The sequence below is a fragment of the Pseudophryne corroboree genome, chromosome 4 (assembly GCF_028390025.1).
Source record: "Pseudophryne corroboree isolate aPseCor3 chromosome 4, aPseCor3.hap2, whole genome shotgun sequence".
NCBI classification, from domain to species: domain Eukaryota; kingdom Metazoa; phylum Chordata; class Amphibia; order Anura; family Myobatrachidae; genus Pseudophryne; species Pseudophryne corroboree.
The window spans coordinates 170,575,387-170,589,550 of record NC_086447.1 but is presented as its reverse complement, the minus strand read 5'-3'; the positions used below and the strand labels follow the sequence as shown (position 1 = coordinate 170,589,550).

The 14,164-nt window shown below is 41.4% G+C and overlaps 1 protein-coding gene across 1 annotated transcript in view; it reads right to left on the bottom strand.

Annotated features, from left to right (window-relative positions):
* The window catches only part of LOC134909101 (alpha-1,4-N-acetylglucosaminyltransferase-like), a 158,213-nt gene extending 156,459 nt beyond the window's left edge, over positions 1-1,754 (bottom strand). Inside the window, exons 1-2 of the mRNA XM_063915538.1 lie at positions 1,640-1,754; positions 1,230-1,528 (exon numbers count right to left, since the gene is read on the bottom strand). Coding sequence (XP_063771608.1) covers positions 1,230-1,528; positions 1,640-1,754 — 414 coding nt within the window. The remainder of the gene's footprint in view (positions 1-1,229; positions 1,529-1,639) is intronic.
* Positions 1,755-14,164: the final 12,410 nt, after the last annotated feature.

Genomic DNA, 14,164 nt, shown 5'->3' with positions numbered 1-14,164 from the left:
CCTGGACGGCGGGATCCCGGTGCTTAGCATACCGGCGCCGGGATCCCAACCGCCGGGATCCCAACCGCCGGGATACCAACAACTATTTTTCCTCTTGGGGTGTCCATGACATGCTGGAGGGAGAATAAATAACGTGGTTGCAGCGAGCCCGCAAGGGGCTCTTTTGCACTTGCCCCACTGCCGGCATTCTGGCTGTCCAGATACCGATGCCGGGATCCCGACAGCCGGGATATCATAATAGACCCATTGGGACTGGTGAGCTTACATATACCAGTACTGGTGTATATACTGCAGAATAATTATAGCCTGCCCACTACAGATAAATATATATATATATATAACGATATATACACACACACACACACACACACACTCAGCATGACAGAGCCCCGGCTCCGAGCAGCAGGATTTCCAGATACTAGTATATATAATATGGATCCCCTTTTGGAAATCCTACATTTGTTACCCAGATGAAGCAATCAAGAGTGGTGGGGCTGATTTTTTTTTCCCAAAGACAGACCAACTATCTTATTTATTATATTCATAAGTATGATTTAATACAATTTGGGCCATTCAATTTTTAAGAAATACTTTACTAATATTCATAAAGCTGCTATTCTGTTCTTCCCTACTGCTTACTATGGCAATAACAGGAATGCAGCAGTACATGTATAATACCAACACAGTCCTTTGTAAATAGGCTGACCCATACTTTGCATGAGGAAATTATTGTCTAGTGAGTCCTATTAAATAGGGAGAAGTCTCAACTCTACCATACATACATTTTCACGCAGAGAAATATCCTTTCTCCCCAGAGGCGCTCTAAGAGAGGAGGAGGCCCGTGTGCAGCCTCCTCCATTCGGGCCCCCTCCTCTGTGCCAGCTGCGCCGAGAGTCTAAGCGCTAGAGGGTTCAGACTCTACAGTGCATGCACAAATCTCCGGGAAAATGGTACGGTGGCCATTTTCCCAGTGGTTTCTCTACTGTGCATGCGCAGAACTCCATTAAAATGGCCACTACGCCATTTTCAGTGATTTAACAGTGCTGCTGATGTCAGCATGGGACTGTGGAGAGATGAGTATTCAAAAAATGGGTGCAGCGTGCGTGGTGTGGGTCATGGGCCCATGTGCACCACACATACTGCACTCATTATAGATACACCAGTGTTTCACCCTTTCATAAATAAGCCCTCAAGAGAGATATTACATACCCCACAGCTTTGTAAAATACCTTTTTAAACCACGGCAGAAAAGGTGTGTCAGTAAATAATTCCTCCATTCTCAGAGGGAAGAAGTAGACATTAGCAAACGATGCGAGCGTTGGAAACTGTTTCCGAGTCCTGATCTCATCCTCCTCTGTGTTTATGTCACCCAGTCCTTTCATAAAGTAGACCACAGGTCTGTCAGGGTAGACACGAGCTGCTGACTCAATAGCACACAAGACCAAGGATGGTGGTTGCATTCTGTCAGTGGTCTCCATGAGTAAGATTCCATTACCTTGGCTTAGAACAACGTTTGGCAGTTTTACAGATGTTACGTTTTCTGGTGGACTGGATATGTTGCCATTGTTCTTTAGAGAAAGGATACAATTGTTCTGAACAGTAAAAATGTCTATAGTCACTGAACCTGAGATTCTGACATTAGAAAGGAGAAATTCCATGATTTCTGTAGTTTCCTGTTCAAGAGCAGTTCTGCATATGAAGCCAGTGGCTGCTACTGACAGCACAACCATGAGGATCTTTAGATATTTCAGCATTGTACTGTAGTTCCAATTACTGAGCTGCAGGAGGAAACAGCGATAAGAGTAATGATAAGAGTAAAAGGTTCATACATACTAGGAGATTTTCATTTCAAAAGATTTTGACAAAGTCTCTGAAAGATATATCTTTCACCAAAGTAGTGCATACACATTGAGCTGTTTTCCCAAAGAGCAAGAGATTTTCAGGAGGTAAAAGACTTTGCTGTAAATCTTTCATTAGAAATTCTATTTACATAATGGCCTGTGCCAGAAATGTATATATTACTGGGGGACAGTCACATTCAACATTGGTGGCAGTGAATGCTGGCTACTTACTTTGTACATGACTTTTGTTTCCCCCCTGTGCTGCTTTGCTATGCTCCGTGAAGTTGAGACACAAAATGGTGCTTGAAGAGGGAGCAGGGCGGGGCCGCAGTGCATAAAATTGTTCGTCTTTCATCCATCATCGCTTGCGCCATACACACTGAGCGATGATGAAAAATTAGAGGTTTTCGCAAAACATATTGGAAAAACGAGATGACGGACCACCTCGCTACTGTGTATGGGACTTTACTATAGATTACAAAGAGAGGTAAAGAAACAAACCTTTTTTGTAAATTAAATTATAGGTCCCTTTGTAATTCCATCTTTCTAGAAAATTACACACACACACACACACACACACACACACACACACACACACACATTTCATTCCAAGGATATTTTAACATGTGGTCCTCCAGCTGTTGTGGACACATCCCACCCATAGCAAGATTAAATACATACTGCACCACAGGCCCCCCTGTGCCAGGGGACCCCCAGCCAAAGCACACTGATATCACTATCTTTCCCTCTTAATGTGAGAACCAGAATGCAAGCAGGACAGTATGCAGTGCAGGCAGAGACACAGAAATATCATGTTTCATAAGCTACCAACAGAGCTTTCGGACCAGAGAACAGATAGGCAGGTGGAGAAAGCTGTAAGTGACACAGGGATCCCAGCATCTCCTCCTCCCTTCCTTGATGTCTGAGTCCTGTGTAAACTTTTATGCAACCAAATCATTTGGGTCTAGCGATAGAGACGCACACACAGAGTCCTCCTGAGTCCTGTCCCAGTGTGTAAGTAGTACAGAGGCTGATGCTATTCTTGCATGAAACAAGATACATTATTTTATTTATCTATATGTATTTTAAGGTTGTTCAAGTTGTCTTTGTTCCACTACAAGAAAATTATATAAAATAGTTGTCTTTCAATTAGGTGGAGCTACCTAGGCATTATTAAACTTTTAGTTTAAAACTAATATACACCATTGGTTTAAATTTAATATACACAATCTATGCCTCCCACCATGACCCATTCCAGAAGGTACTAAATGCTTTCTACCTTGACTTCCTTCTTAATTTATGATTGCAAACACCTGTGTTGAAACATCTTTCTTATCAATTAAATAGTTCAACACTGGTGACATCAATCATATATTAAGAGGGAAGTCCAGGTAGAGAGTATTTGGTTTCTCCTGGAATGGGATATGTTGGGAGGTATGCACAATCTAATATACATCCCCCACCTTCCACTGGGGCCCCCCTGTCTTAAGTGCCCCGGGTACCCCCAAGGCTTAATCCGGCCCTGATCCCACCATTCTTTGCCACAGTTTTACTATTGGGCATGCTAAAGTGTGGCAGGGTATACTGGGATGTGTAGTTCCACAGCAGTTGGAGGTCCACATGTAGAATCCCTTTCCTGTAATGATTTTTAATCCCAGTTTTCTTCTACTTAAAAGTGTGGCACAGAGTCTAATGCACCACGCTTTTCGCTGCACTCGGTACACAGGGCACGGCATCCTAAAATGGCAGGCTAGAGAGCGGTCAGCAAACAGGATCAATGCATGGAGCATTGTCAATAATTCTAGTCATATAAACAAGAAATGTCTAGGGGATCTGGTATGAAATACCAGGAGACAGGATGCCCACTGTCAGTATAGCGACAATGGCATCCCATCTGCCGAAATCCCAGCAGTGAGGCCACGTGGTCCCACCGAGTGGGAATTCCAAGGCAGGTGTCAAGATTCCGGGTGCCGGTATAATGTCGACTGTTGGGATTCCAGCATTGATATCCTGAATGCCGGAATCCCGACAGCCAGCATTTTAACTGTATCCCGTCACAAGATATGGTCAAATTAGGAGAATCAGGATACAGCCAAAAGGGTGGGACAAGAAGCAGGTCAGAAAATAAATTGCATCAATATACAGGAGTCTGCAACAAACATACATTGAACTCTAGAGCTAAACTGTCAATCTTACATATAGGCTGACCATATTATCCCTTTAATCTGGGACACTCATGAATTACACAGGTTCTGTGGCTGCTTAAAACCAGGTGAAATGCAGGCTTGTAGTCAGCCAGCCACAGAACTATGGTGTCAAATCCCGGAATCGGGATCGGCGGGATCCCGGGATTTAGGGCCAAATACGGCCGGGATTCAATCCCGGGATTGGAAGCTTCAATGCCGGGGACTGAGAGATCAGCGTTGAGCATCCACAGGATGCTCAGACGCTGCCCAGCTTCCTTCTTCCTGCTCCCCAGCACAGCGCGAGTGGTCGCGCTGCACCATCACACGCCACTGGAAGCCGCCAGGAGAATTTAGAAAAAGGAGTAGAAAAGACAACTCTCTATGTTGGGGCACTCATTTGTATAATAAAACTTAACTTTTATTTGACTTCAAAAGACTCACATAAACATTACAACATATAACATAAAAAATAAGGCATCATAAATAAGCCTTATATAATAAACTTTCTCCTATTTTCATAACATCAAAAAGCTAAATACACTAGTCTTGTTTTGCTAGATGTTATTCAGAACAAATAGTAATCTCTATTGTAAGATCTCCTTAAACCAATAAATTACATAGTATTGTACTGGCCAGGCAACAAAGTATCTCAATACAATATACTAAAACCCTGAACAGATTGCTCAAGAATATGTTACTGTTTAGTAATAACCAATTTTTGGTAACATTTATTGCTTGTTTACCTATAAGACATCAGGCAGGGAATGCTGATATATGACACAATGCTCTAAATTGTATTCCTTAGGATTTTTAACACTGTAAAGTTTAGAAGAAAGAGGGGTAACATAATGTGCCCAGGTTCTGCTTTTGTAGATCTGCTGTTAGGCATCGAATCCACAATGAGAGAACTGTGAACGGCACATATGTATTCCCCAAGGGCTGTATCTGCTTTCAACCTACCATGTGCCTTTGGATTGACTCAGGTTGATGAGAGTACAGGAGAGAGGTCCCTATACGGGGTCCCAAATGGGAATCAACAAATTGGTGCCCAACAAACAATTACTCAATAAAAACTCTATTTTATATGTCCTTTTTGATCATTTATACTATAACTATTATTGGACAATAAATACATATGATTTTAAGGGTACCCCTTGGATAGAAATGTTAGAAGGAAGTTTCACGATGAGGTAGCATCTTTAATTTCTACTGTCAGCAATCATATCAAATGACATCAAATTGCTAATGAGAGAATCATTGATGCTTCTCCAAGGAATTAGTGTGCATCTACTTTCGGTGTCCGATATTCAGACTGCCGATGAGAGGGCACAGAAAGAAGATAGGATTAGGATTATAGGCACTTATCATATGGATCCTAAAGTCCTAATGGTTATCAATTCTCCCTAAATTGGGTATGTTGTTTAATTAATTGAGTTCCACTGCCCACTCAGTTTCTTGCTACTGACAAAATGAATCTAATTACATACTTCAACGAAGCATACAATATAGAATTGGTTATACATATTTATTAAGTGCCTAAATTCCAAATATTCCTATGGTTATTTATCAAATCTTAAGATCAAATAGCGGATGCAGTTGTAAAACAATTAATTTGTAAAAATTGGTTAAACACTAAGCATTCTCATATGTATCCTCTTGATTTTACAAATAATTCAAAAATATAGGTAACAATTAAAGTTCAATTAGTGTGTGACCACATCAATTTAAGAAACCACCTTATATTTCATGAGGCACCGTGCTACATTCCAATTCAGGTTCAAAGCTTATGTAAATATGTCTGCTTTAAAAACAATTATGGACTGTTTTATCATGTCACTGAGCCCTATAAGATTTTATAAACATAGACATCACAGAGCTGAAGCCCCTGTAGTCGGCAAACCCGGCATAACTTATCTTAGGCAATTTGTTCAATATGAAACACAGGGGAAGCAAAAAGGAAAAAGCTCTGTGTCTTAATATAAGTGTCCTTAACAATACACGATAGCCGAATGCACACACACCGCCTTCAAAATATTGACATTAATTTTATGCACATCCTGGAAACATTTAGACATTGTGTGTATTCATTAAATAAGCATTGCATAGGGGCCCTCGTTCCTAGTTGTTCGCTCGCTAGCTGCTTTTCGCAGCAGTGCACATGCTAAGCCGCCACCCTCTGGGAGAGTATTTTAGCTTAGCAGAACTGCGCGTGAAAAATTTCATGCCGTTTCTGAGTAGCTCCAGACCTACTCCTATCTTGCGATGAATGCAGTCTGTTTAGTGCCTGGTTTGATGTCATAAACACGCCCTGCGTTCGGCCAGCCAATCCCCCGTTTCTCCAGCCACTCCTGCGTTTTTGCCTGGCACGCCTGGGTTTTTTAGCACACTCCCTGAAAACGCAGAGTTGCCACCCAGAAACACCCACTTCCTGTCAATCATACTACGATCACTCGAGTGACTGAAAAACGTTGCTCGAGCTTGGGTAAAACTACAAAGTTTGTGTGAAAGTACTTAGCGCATGCGCGCTGTGTACCATGCGCAGAATTGCTGCTTTTCCACTTGATCGCTGCGCTGCGAAAAATGGCAGCGAGCGAACAACTCGGAATGAGGGCCTGGGTCATTAATGCTCATTAATTAATCACCTTGATTCCAGATATTGAACCTTATACACGGATAGCAGATATAGTTATGAACCAATTAATTTGCACAGATTAATTAAACACCATATTTCCAAGGGGAAACGTGGAAATAACAATTAATATATATACACATTAACACACTTCTACGTGATATTTTATAGTATAGGTAGCAATTAAAATGTAATTAGTATTTAATCACATCTATTTAAGAAACTACCTTATACCTTGTGAGGCACCGTGCTACTGAGCCACCCCAAACTCAATCCTTAATTAGGCTGATTACTCTCAATGTAAGAATCTTAAGAGCTAAATCCGCTGTAACCGGCAAACCCGGCATAACTTATCTTTAGACAGTGTGTCTATGATGATGCACCAGGGAAACGGGAGCTCTATATCTTGTTGTGACAGCCGTTGGCAGTGAGCAATGGCCACGTGCACGCGCACCGACCGACGTGCACGTTTCGCTGGGAAGGCTTCGTCTCGATAAAGGTATAAGGTGGTTTCTTAAATAGATGTGATTAAATACTAATTACATTTTAATTGCTACCTACACTAAAAATATCACGTAGAAGTGTGTTAATGTGTATATATATGAATTGTTATTTCCTCGTTTCCCCTTGGAAATATGGTGTTTAATTAATCTGTGCAAATTAATTAGTTCATAACTATATCTGCTATCCGTGTATAAGGTTCAATATCTGGAATCCAGGTGATTTATTAATGAGCATTAATGACCCTATGCGATACTTATTTAATGAATACACATAATGTCTAAATGTTTCCTGGATGTGCATAAAATTAATGTCAATATTTTGAAGACGGTGTGTGTGCGTTCGGCTATCGTGTATTGTTAAAGACACTTATATTAAGACACAGAGCTTTTTCCTTTCTGCTTCCCCTGTGTTTCATATTGAACAAATTACCTAAGATAAATTATGCCGGGTTTGCCGACTACAGGGGCTTCAGCTCTGTGATGTCTATGTTTATAAAATCTTATAGGGCTCAGTGACACGGTAAAACAGTTCATAATTGTTTTTAAAGCAGACATATTTACATAAGCTTTGAACCTGAATTGGAATGTAGCACGGCGCCTCATGAAATTTAAGGTGGTTTCTTAAATTGATGTGGTCACACACTAATTGAGCTTTAATTGCTACTTATATTTTTGAATCATTTGTAAAATCAAGAGGATATATATGAGAATGCTTAGTGTTTAACCAATTTTTACAAATTAATTGTTTTACAACTGCATCCGCTATTTGATCTTAAGATTTGATAAATAACCATAGGAATATTTGGAATTTACGCACTTAATTAATATGTATAACCAATTCTATATTGTATGCTTCATGGAAGTATGTAATTAGATCAATTTTGTCAGTAGCAAGAAACTGAGTGGGCAGTGGAACTCAATTAATTAAACAACATACCCAATTTAGGGAGAATTGATAACCATTAGGACTTTAGGATCCATATGATAAGTGCCTATAATCCTAATCCTATCTTCTTTCTGTGCCCTCTCATCGGCAGTCTGAATATCGGACACCGAAAGTAGAAGCACACTAATTCCTTGGAGAAGCATCAATGATTCTCTCATGAGCAATTTGATGTCATTTGATATGATTGCTGACAGTAGAAATTAAAGATGCTACCACATTGTGAAACTTCCTTCTAACAATTCTATCCAAGGGGTACCCTTACAATCATATGTATTTATTGTCCAATAATAGTTATACTATAAATGATCAAAAAGGACATATAAAATAGAGTTTTTATTGAGTAATTGTTCGTTGGGGACCAATTTGTTGATTCCCATTTGGGACCCCGTATAGGGACCTCTCTCCTGTACTCTCATCAACCTGAGTCAATCCAAAGGCACATGGTAGGTTGACAGCAGATACAGCCCTCGGGGAATACATATGTGCCATTCACAGTTCTCTCATTGTGGATTCAATGCCTAACAGCCGATCTACAAAAGCAGAAACTGGGCACATTATGTTACCCCTCTTCCTTCTAAACTTTACACTGTTAAAAATCCTAAGGAATACAATTTAGAGCATTGTGTCATATATCAGCATTCCCTGCCTGATGTCTTATAGGTAAACAAGCAACAAATGTTACCAAAAATTGGTTATTACTAAACAGTAACATATTCTTGAGCAATCTGTTCAGGGTTTTAGTATATTGTATTGAGATACTTTGTTGCCTGGCCAGTACAATACTATGTCATTTATTGGTTTAAGGAGATCTTACAATAGAGATTACTATTTGTTCTGAATAACATCTAGCAAAAAAGACTCATGTATTTAGCTTTTTGATGTTATGAAAACAGGAGAAAGTTTATTATATAAGGCTTATTTATGATGCCTTATTTTTTATGTTATATGTTGTAATGTTTATGTGAGTCTTTTGAAGTCAAATGAAAGTTAAGTTTTATTATATAAATGAGTGCCCCAACATAGAGAGTTGTCTTTTCTACTCCTTTTTCTATAAATTTATTTCACAACTCTAAGGAGCACCGCCGGCTCAAATTCATTATCTATATACAACTGTTCATTCTAGAACTAATTTATTTTTCGATATTAAATATAAAATACCAGTTTCTAAAATCATGTAATCCAGTGCGCTTTTTCCCTACTAAGCTCTGTTTTTAGCCGCCAGGAGAAAGCAGAGGATTTTCCCGACCCGCCCACGGTATATCGTGAGTTATGTGTGTGAGGCCGGGCGGCCACATAGCTAAAAGCCAATCCCGGATTTACCGGGAATCCCGGGATTGCCCATTTTTTAAATCCCGATACCCGGGATTGAAAAAATGGCCCAGGATTGGCTTCCCTACACAGAACCTGTGTAATTCATGAGTGTCCCAGGTTAAAGGGATAATATGGTGAGCCTATTACATAGGTAATGCTCATTTGAATTTGGAACCTTGTGACTTTAATGTTCAAATGATTTCAAGTATAACTTCCAGAGAGAGATGTGTCTACACCTATGGATACACATATGCTGGCAGATGGGAAATCATGTGGAGATGAGTGTTAAGAGAACAGCTGGGGAGAAACAATTCAAAGACTGGCACAAAACAGCAATGTCAGACCTAGTAAGTTTCCTCTTGGTTCTGGTGCTGCCTACAGGCATCAGTCTCCTATATAGATTACTGTACAGTAGACCGACTTAAAAAATATAAAAACCTATAATTAGTAAAAATAGGACTTTCAGTCTATAGTATAAAACCAGCAAACTGTTGATTTTTTTTTATATAATGGTTTTTATTAGATTTTGAACAAACAGAAAACCAAAAGCAATAGTACACATTACATAAGATATCCAAGAAGGGTGACAGAATTGAGCAACCAGCAAAAAATTACATAATGCCATAACCGTACAACAGGATGTTAAATTTGCTACTCGTGTACTACTAAATTTGGTAACAAACAAATACAGATCAAAGGAAAACAACAGATAGTGCAGTTACAAAAGTAAGACAAGGAAAGAGACAATAGAGTGACACAAATAGGGAGACATAAAGACACAGGCCAGGTTCCACTATAGGAGCGTTCCTAAAACGGCATAATCAAACATTGGGGGTCATTCCGAGTTGTTCGCTCGGTAAATTTCTTTGCATCGCATCGATTTTCCGCTTAGTGCGCATGCGCAATGTTCGCACTGCGACTGCGCCAAGTAAATTTGCTATGCAGTTAGGAATTTTACTCACGTTTTTTTCTTCGTTCTGGTGATCGTAATGTGATTGACAGGAAGTGGGTGTTTCTGGGCGGAAACTGGCCGTTTTATGGGAGTGTGTGAAAAAACGCTACCGTTTCTGGGAAAAACACGGGAGTGGCTGGAGAAACGGAGGAGTGTCTGGGCAAACGCTGGGTGTATTTGTGACGTCAAACCAGGAACGACAAGCACTGAACTGATCGCAGATGCCGAGTAAGTTTGAAGCTACTCAGAAACTGCTAAGAGGTGTGTAATCGCAATTTTGAGAATCTTTCGTTCGCAATTTTTAGATGCTAAGATTCACTCCCAGTAGGCGGCGGCTTAGCGTGTGTAAAGCTGCTAAAAGCAGCTTGCGAGCGAACAACTCGGAATGACCCCCATTGATATGTAAAGGTAAGTAAGCGATGTCAATTGTAATCAGGTAGTATCAGATTGTGGGGAATGTAATTGTGACAGACCTGTAGAGCCAGTAATAGCCATAGGAAGCCCTCGCCGCTCCCGAAATTCCTTCCATTTCAACCATTTTTTCTGCACCAAGGGAGGCGATATTGAATATACCCCACCCGCTGTTTCAAATAAGAAATGCTTGTGGGTATTATTGATAATAGCTTGGATGGTGGGTATGGACTGTGATTTCCGCAGCTGTCCAATTGCCGCCTTGGTGGATATTAGGACATGGCCAGCAACATATCTGTCACATTGCAGTAAGTCAACCATTGAGTAATGAAATAAAGCAAACATAAGATTCATGGGTACCTCCACCCCCAGCACCTCCCGCAGAAGAGAGAACACTTCGGTCCACAGTGGCCTCAAAGTCGGGCATTCCCAGAAAATATGCAAAATATTACCCACATGGCCGCAATTTCTCCAGCAAAGCTGGGAAACCGAGGGCCAAATGCTATGAAGCCGCTGCGGAGTAAAGTACGCTCTGTGGCATAATTTATAATACATTTCAGAATGTTGGAGGCACCCAGAAACCCTAGAGCATATTGAGGAAATGGAATCCCACTCTTCCTCTCGAAGAGAGGTCTCTCTCCCATTTCAGTTGCGAGGGAGTCTTACCCTGTTTAGTCAAAAGAACAATGTACTTATACCATTTAGAAATCCCACCCCCATTTGCAGGGGAAGACAGTCTAGAGTGTAAGGAAGCAGGGAGGGGGACAGGGGGCCCACTAATCTACCAGTATAGGAATGAAGCCAGTGACGTATTTGCAGGTATTTAAAAAAGTCCTATTTCGGTAAACCTGAATGGGTTTGTAAGCTAGAGAAGGTCACTAAACCTCCTTCCGAGCAGAGATTCCTCAAATGCACAATCCCAGCATCAATCCAAGGGTCCAGCATAAGATTAGGTATGACACAAGCAATAGTTCTAATAGATAAGTCAGCCGGCGGCAGCAAAATAGTCGGGTCAGATGCAACAACCGAATGCCAAAGCTTCAAGGTGCTTCTAATCGCTTCCCCTGGGCCCTGCAATTTTGGGACGTTATGAATGGGCAGCAAAAAAAGACCTCTCATGTCTATTGGACCTAGAAAAGACCTTTTCGATGAGGACCCACGGTTTGGGGTTGTGCATATTGACTGAGAACACAGGCGGTGTGGTACACTTCTAAGTTAGGGTAAGCCACCCCTCCAACATTCTTGGGCAACATCAGAACCTGCCTAGCAATGCAAGGCCTAGACCCCTTCCAGATACAGTGAGAAATTATTTTGTTAGCCCTTATGTTAAGAGGTTTGGGAAAGCTGCGAGGAATAGCCTGAAACAGGTATAAGAGTTTAGGGAGTAAAATCATCTTAGTTGCAGATATATGACCTAGCCAGGAAATGAAGAAACCATTCATTAATTAATTTTTCAAATGCGTTTAATAGGGGTGTATAATTACAGTCGTATAGATCCCCATCTAAAGAGAGATGAATACCCAAATACTTGATAGATCTTCTTTGCCAAGCATATCGGTATCTGTCTTTGAGCAAAGTCACAGTGCGTGGTGGAGTGTGAAGCGGTAGAGCTTCCATTTTGGAAGTGTTTAACTTATAATAGGAAATTCTGGAATAACTGTCCAGGATACTATGGAGGGCGGGAGGGGATGGGTTAAACAAAGCAAAATTTCGTCAGCAAATAAACTGATTTTGTGAGTCAGACCTTCTATCTCTGGACCCGTAACTGTCGGCTCGGACCTAATGGTTTCGGCTAGAGGTTCAATAGCTAGGGCGAATATGAGGGGCGACAGGGGGCAGCCCTGTCTAGTGCCATTCGATATATCAAAGACCCCCGACAAACAACCATTGAAAAGCACCCTTGCAGAGGGAGCAGAGTACAAAGCAAATATAGAGTCCAAAAACCTCCCAACAAATCCAAATTTATCCAGAACAGCTCTCAGATATCCCCAGTGAAGTCTGTCAAATGCCTTTTCGGCATCCAACGAAAGAATGAGGAGGGGCGTTTTATGTGCATCGCAATATTCCAATATGTTGTACACTCTCCGAGTGTTGTCCGGGGCCTGTCTGCCTGGCACAAAGCCAACCTGGTCAGCAGCTATGAGAGATGGAAGCAGCGGGGAGAGTCGGTTGGCGACAAGCTTTGCAAAAAGCTTAACGTCTGTATTCAACAAAGCTATGGGATGGTAATTTTGAACAGACATAGGGGGTTTGCCAGGTTTAGGGATAGCAACTATTTGTGCCTCAAGTATTTCCCTCTGAAACCTCCCCACATCTGATGCCTCATTAAAAACAGACAACAGCACAGGGGCCAAGTCAGTTTTATATGATTTGTAAAAATTAGAAGGGAAGCCATCAGAGTCAGGGGCCTTGTCTCTCGGGAGATCATCAATAGCTGCTTCTAGTTCTTTTATTGTCCAAGGGGAACTGAGGTACAGGCAGGTCGCGGATTCCAGCATCGGGAGGGAGATTCCCTTCAGGTAGTCGGCTCCGATTGTAAACCGTATAGTCGGGAATAATACTCTGCAAAGGTGTTTGCGATATCATAAGGGTCAGACACTCTAGATCCCGTGGAGGAACAAACATAGAGTATTCTAGCTCTAGCTCGCCTACCTCACAGCTTCCGAGCCAATAGGCGACCGGCCTTATTACCAAGTACATAGAACCTCTGGTTCAGTCGTGCGATATTAGGTTGCACATCCCGAAGAGAGAATACATTAACCTTTTCCCTAGCAGCTAGTAGCAGCTTGAAAGTGGATCTATTTTGGGGGTCAGCTTTATGCAGCTATTCAAGTCTGGCAGCCTCTCTTTCAGCTAACGAGTGCTCAAGTTGTTGAGAACGTTTAAGCCTAGAAGCTGTTTTAATGGCCGAACCCTGAACTACTGCCTTAAAGGAGCACCAGTTAAAAATCTAGGTATCCTCCGGTTTATTAGTGTCTAGGTATAACTGTATAGAGTGTTGTATAGCGAGAAAAACTTTGGAAATTCCTCAGCCTCCAGGGCCCTGGAGAAACTTTACAGGCCTCCGAATCCCACACTACCAATAATAGGGAATGGTCGGACCAAGTCATTGGCAATATAGTTATTTCCTGAATGGCTGTTAGAGTCTCTTTATTAGTCAAAATGAGGTCTATTCTAGAATACGTGGAGTGAACATGCGAGTAGAAAGAGTAGTCTCTCACAGTGGGATGTTTGGTTCTCCACGCATCATAAAGATCGTATTTACCCAGTAAGTGGCGAAGGCCAGCTTTCCCATCCAGGATGGACGGGTTCCTGGAAATGGTACCTCTAGTAGTACGAGATCTATCCATAATAGGATCAACGACTAGGTTGAAATCCCCCAAGA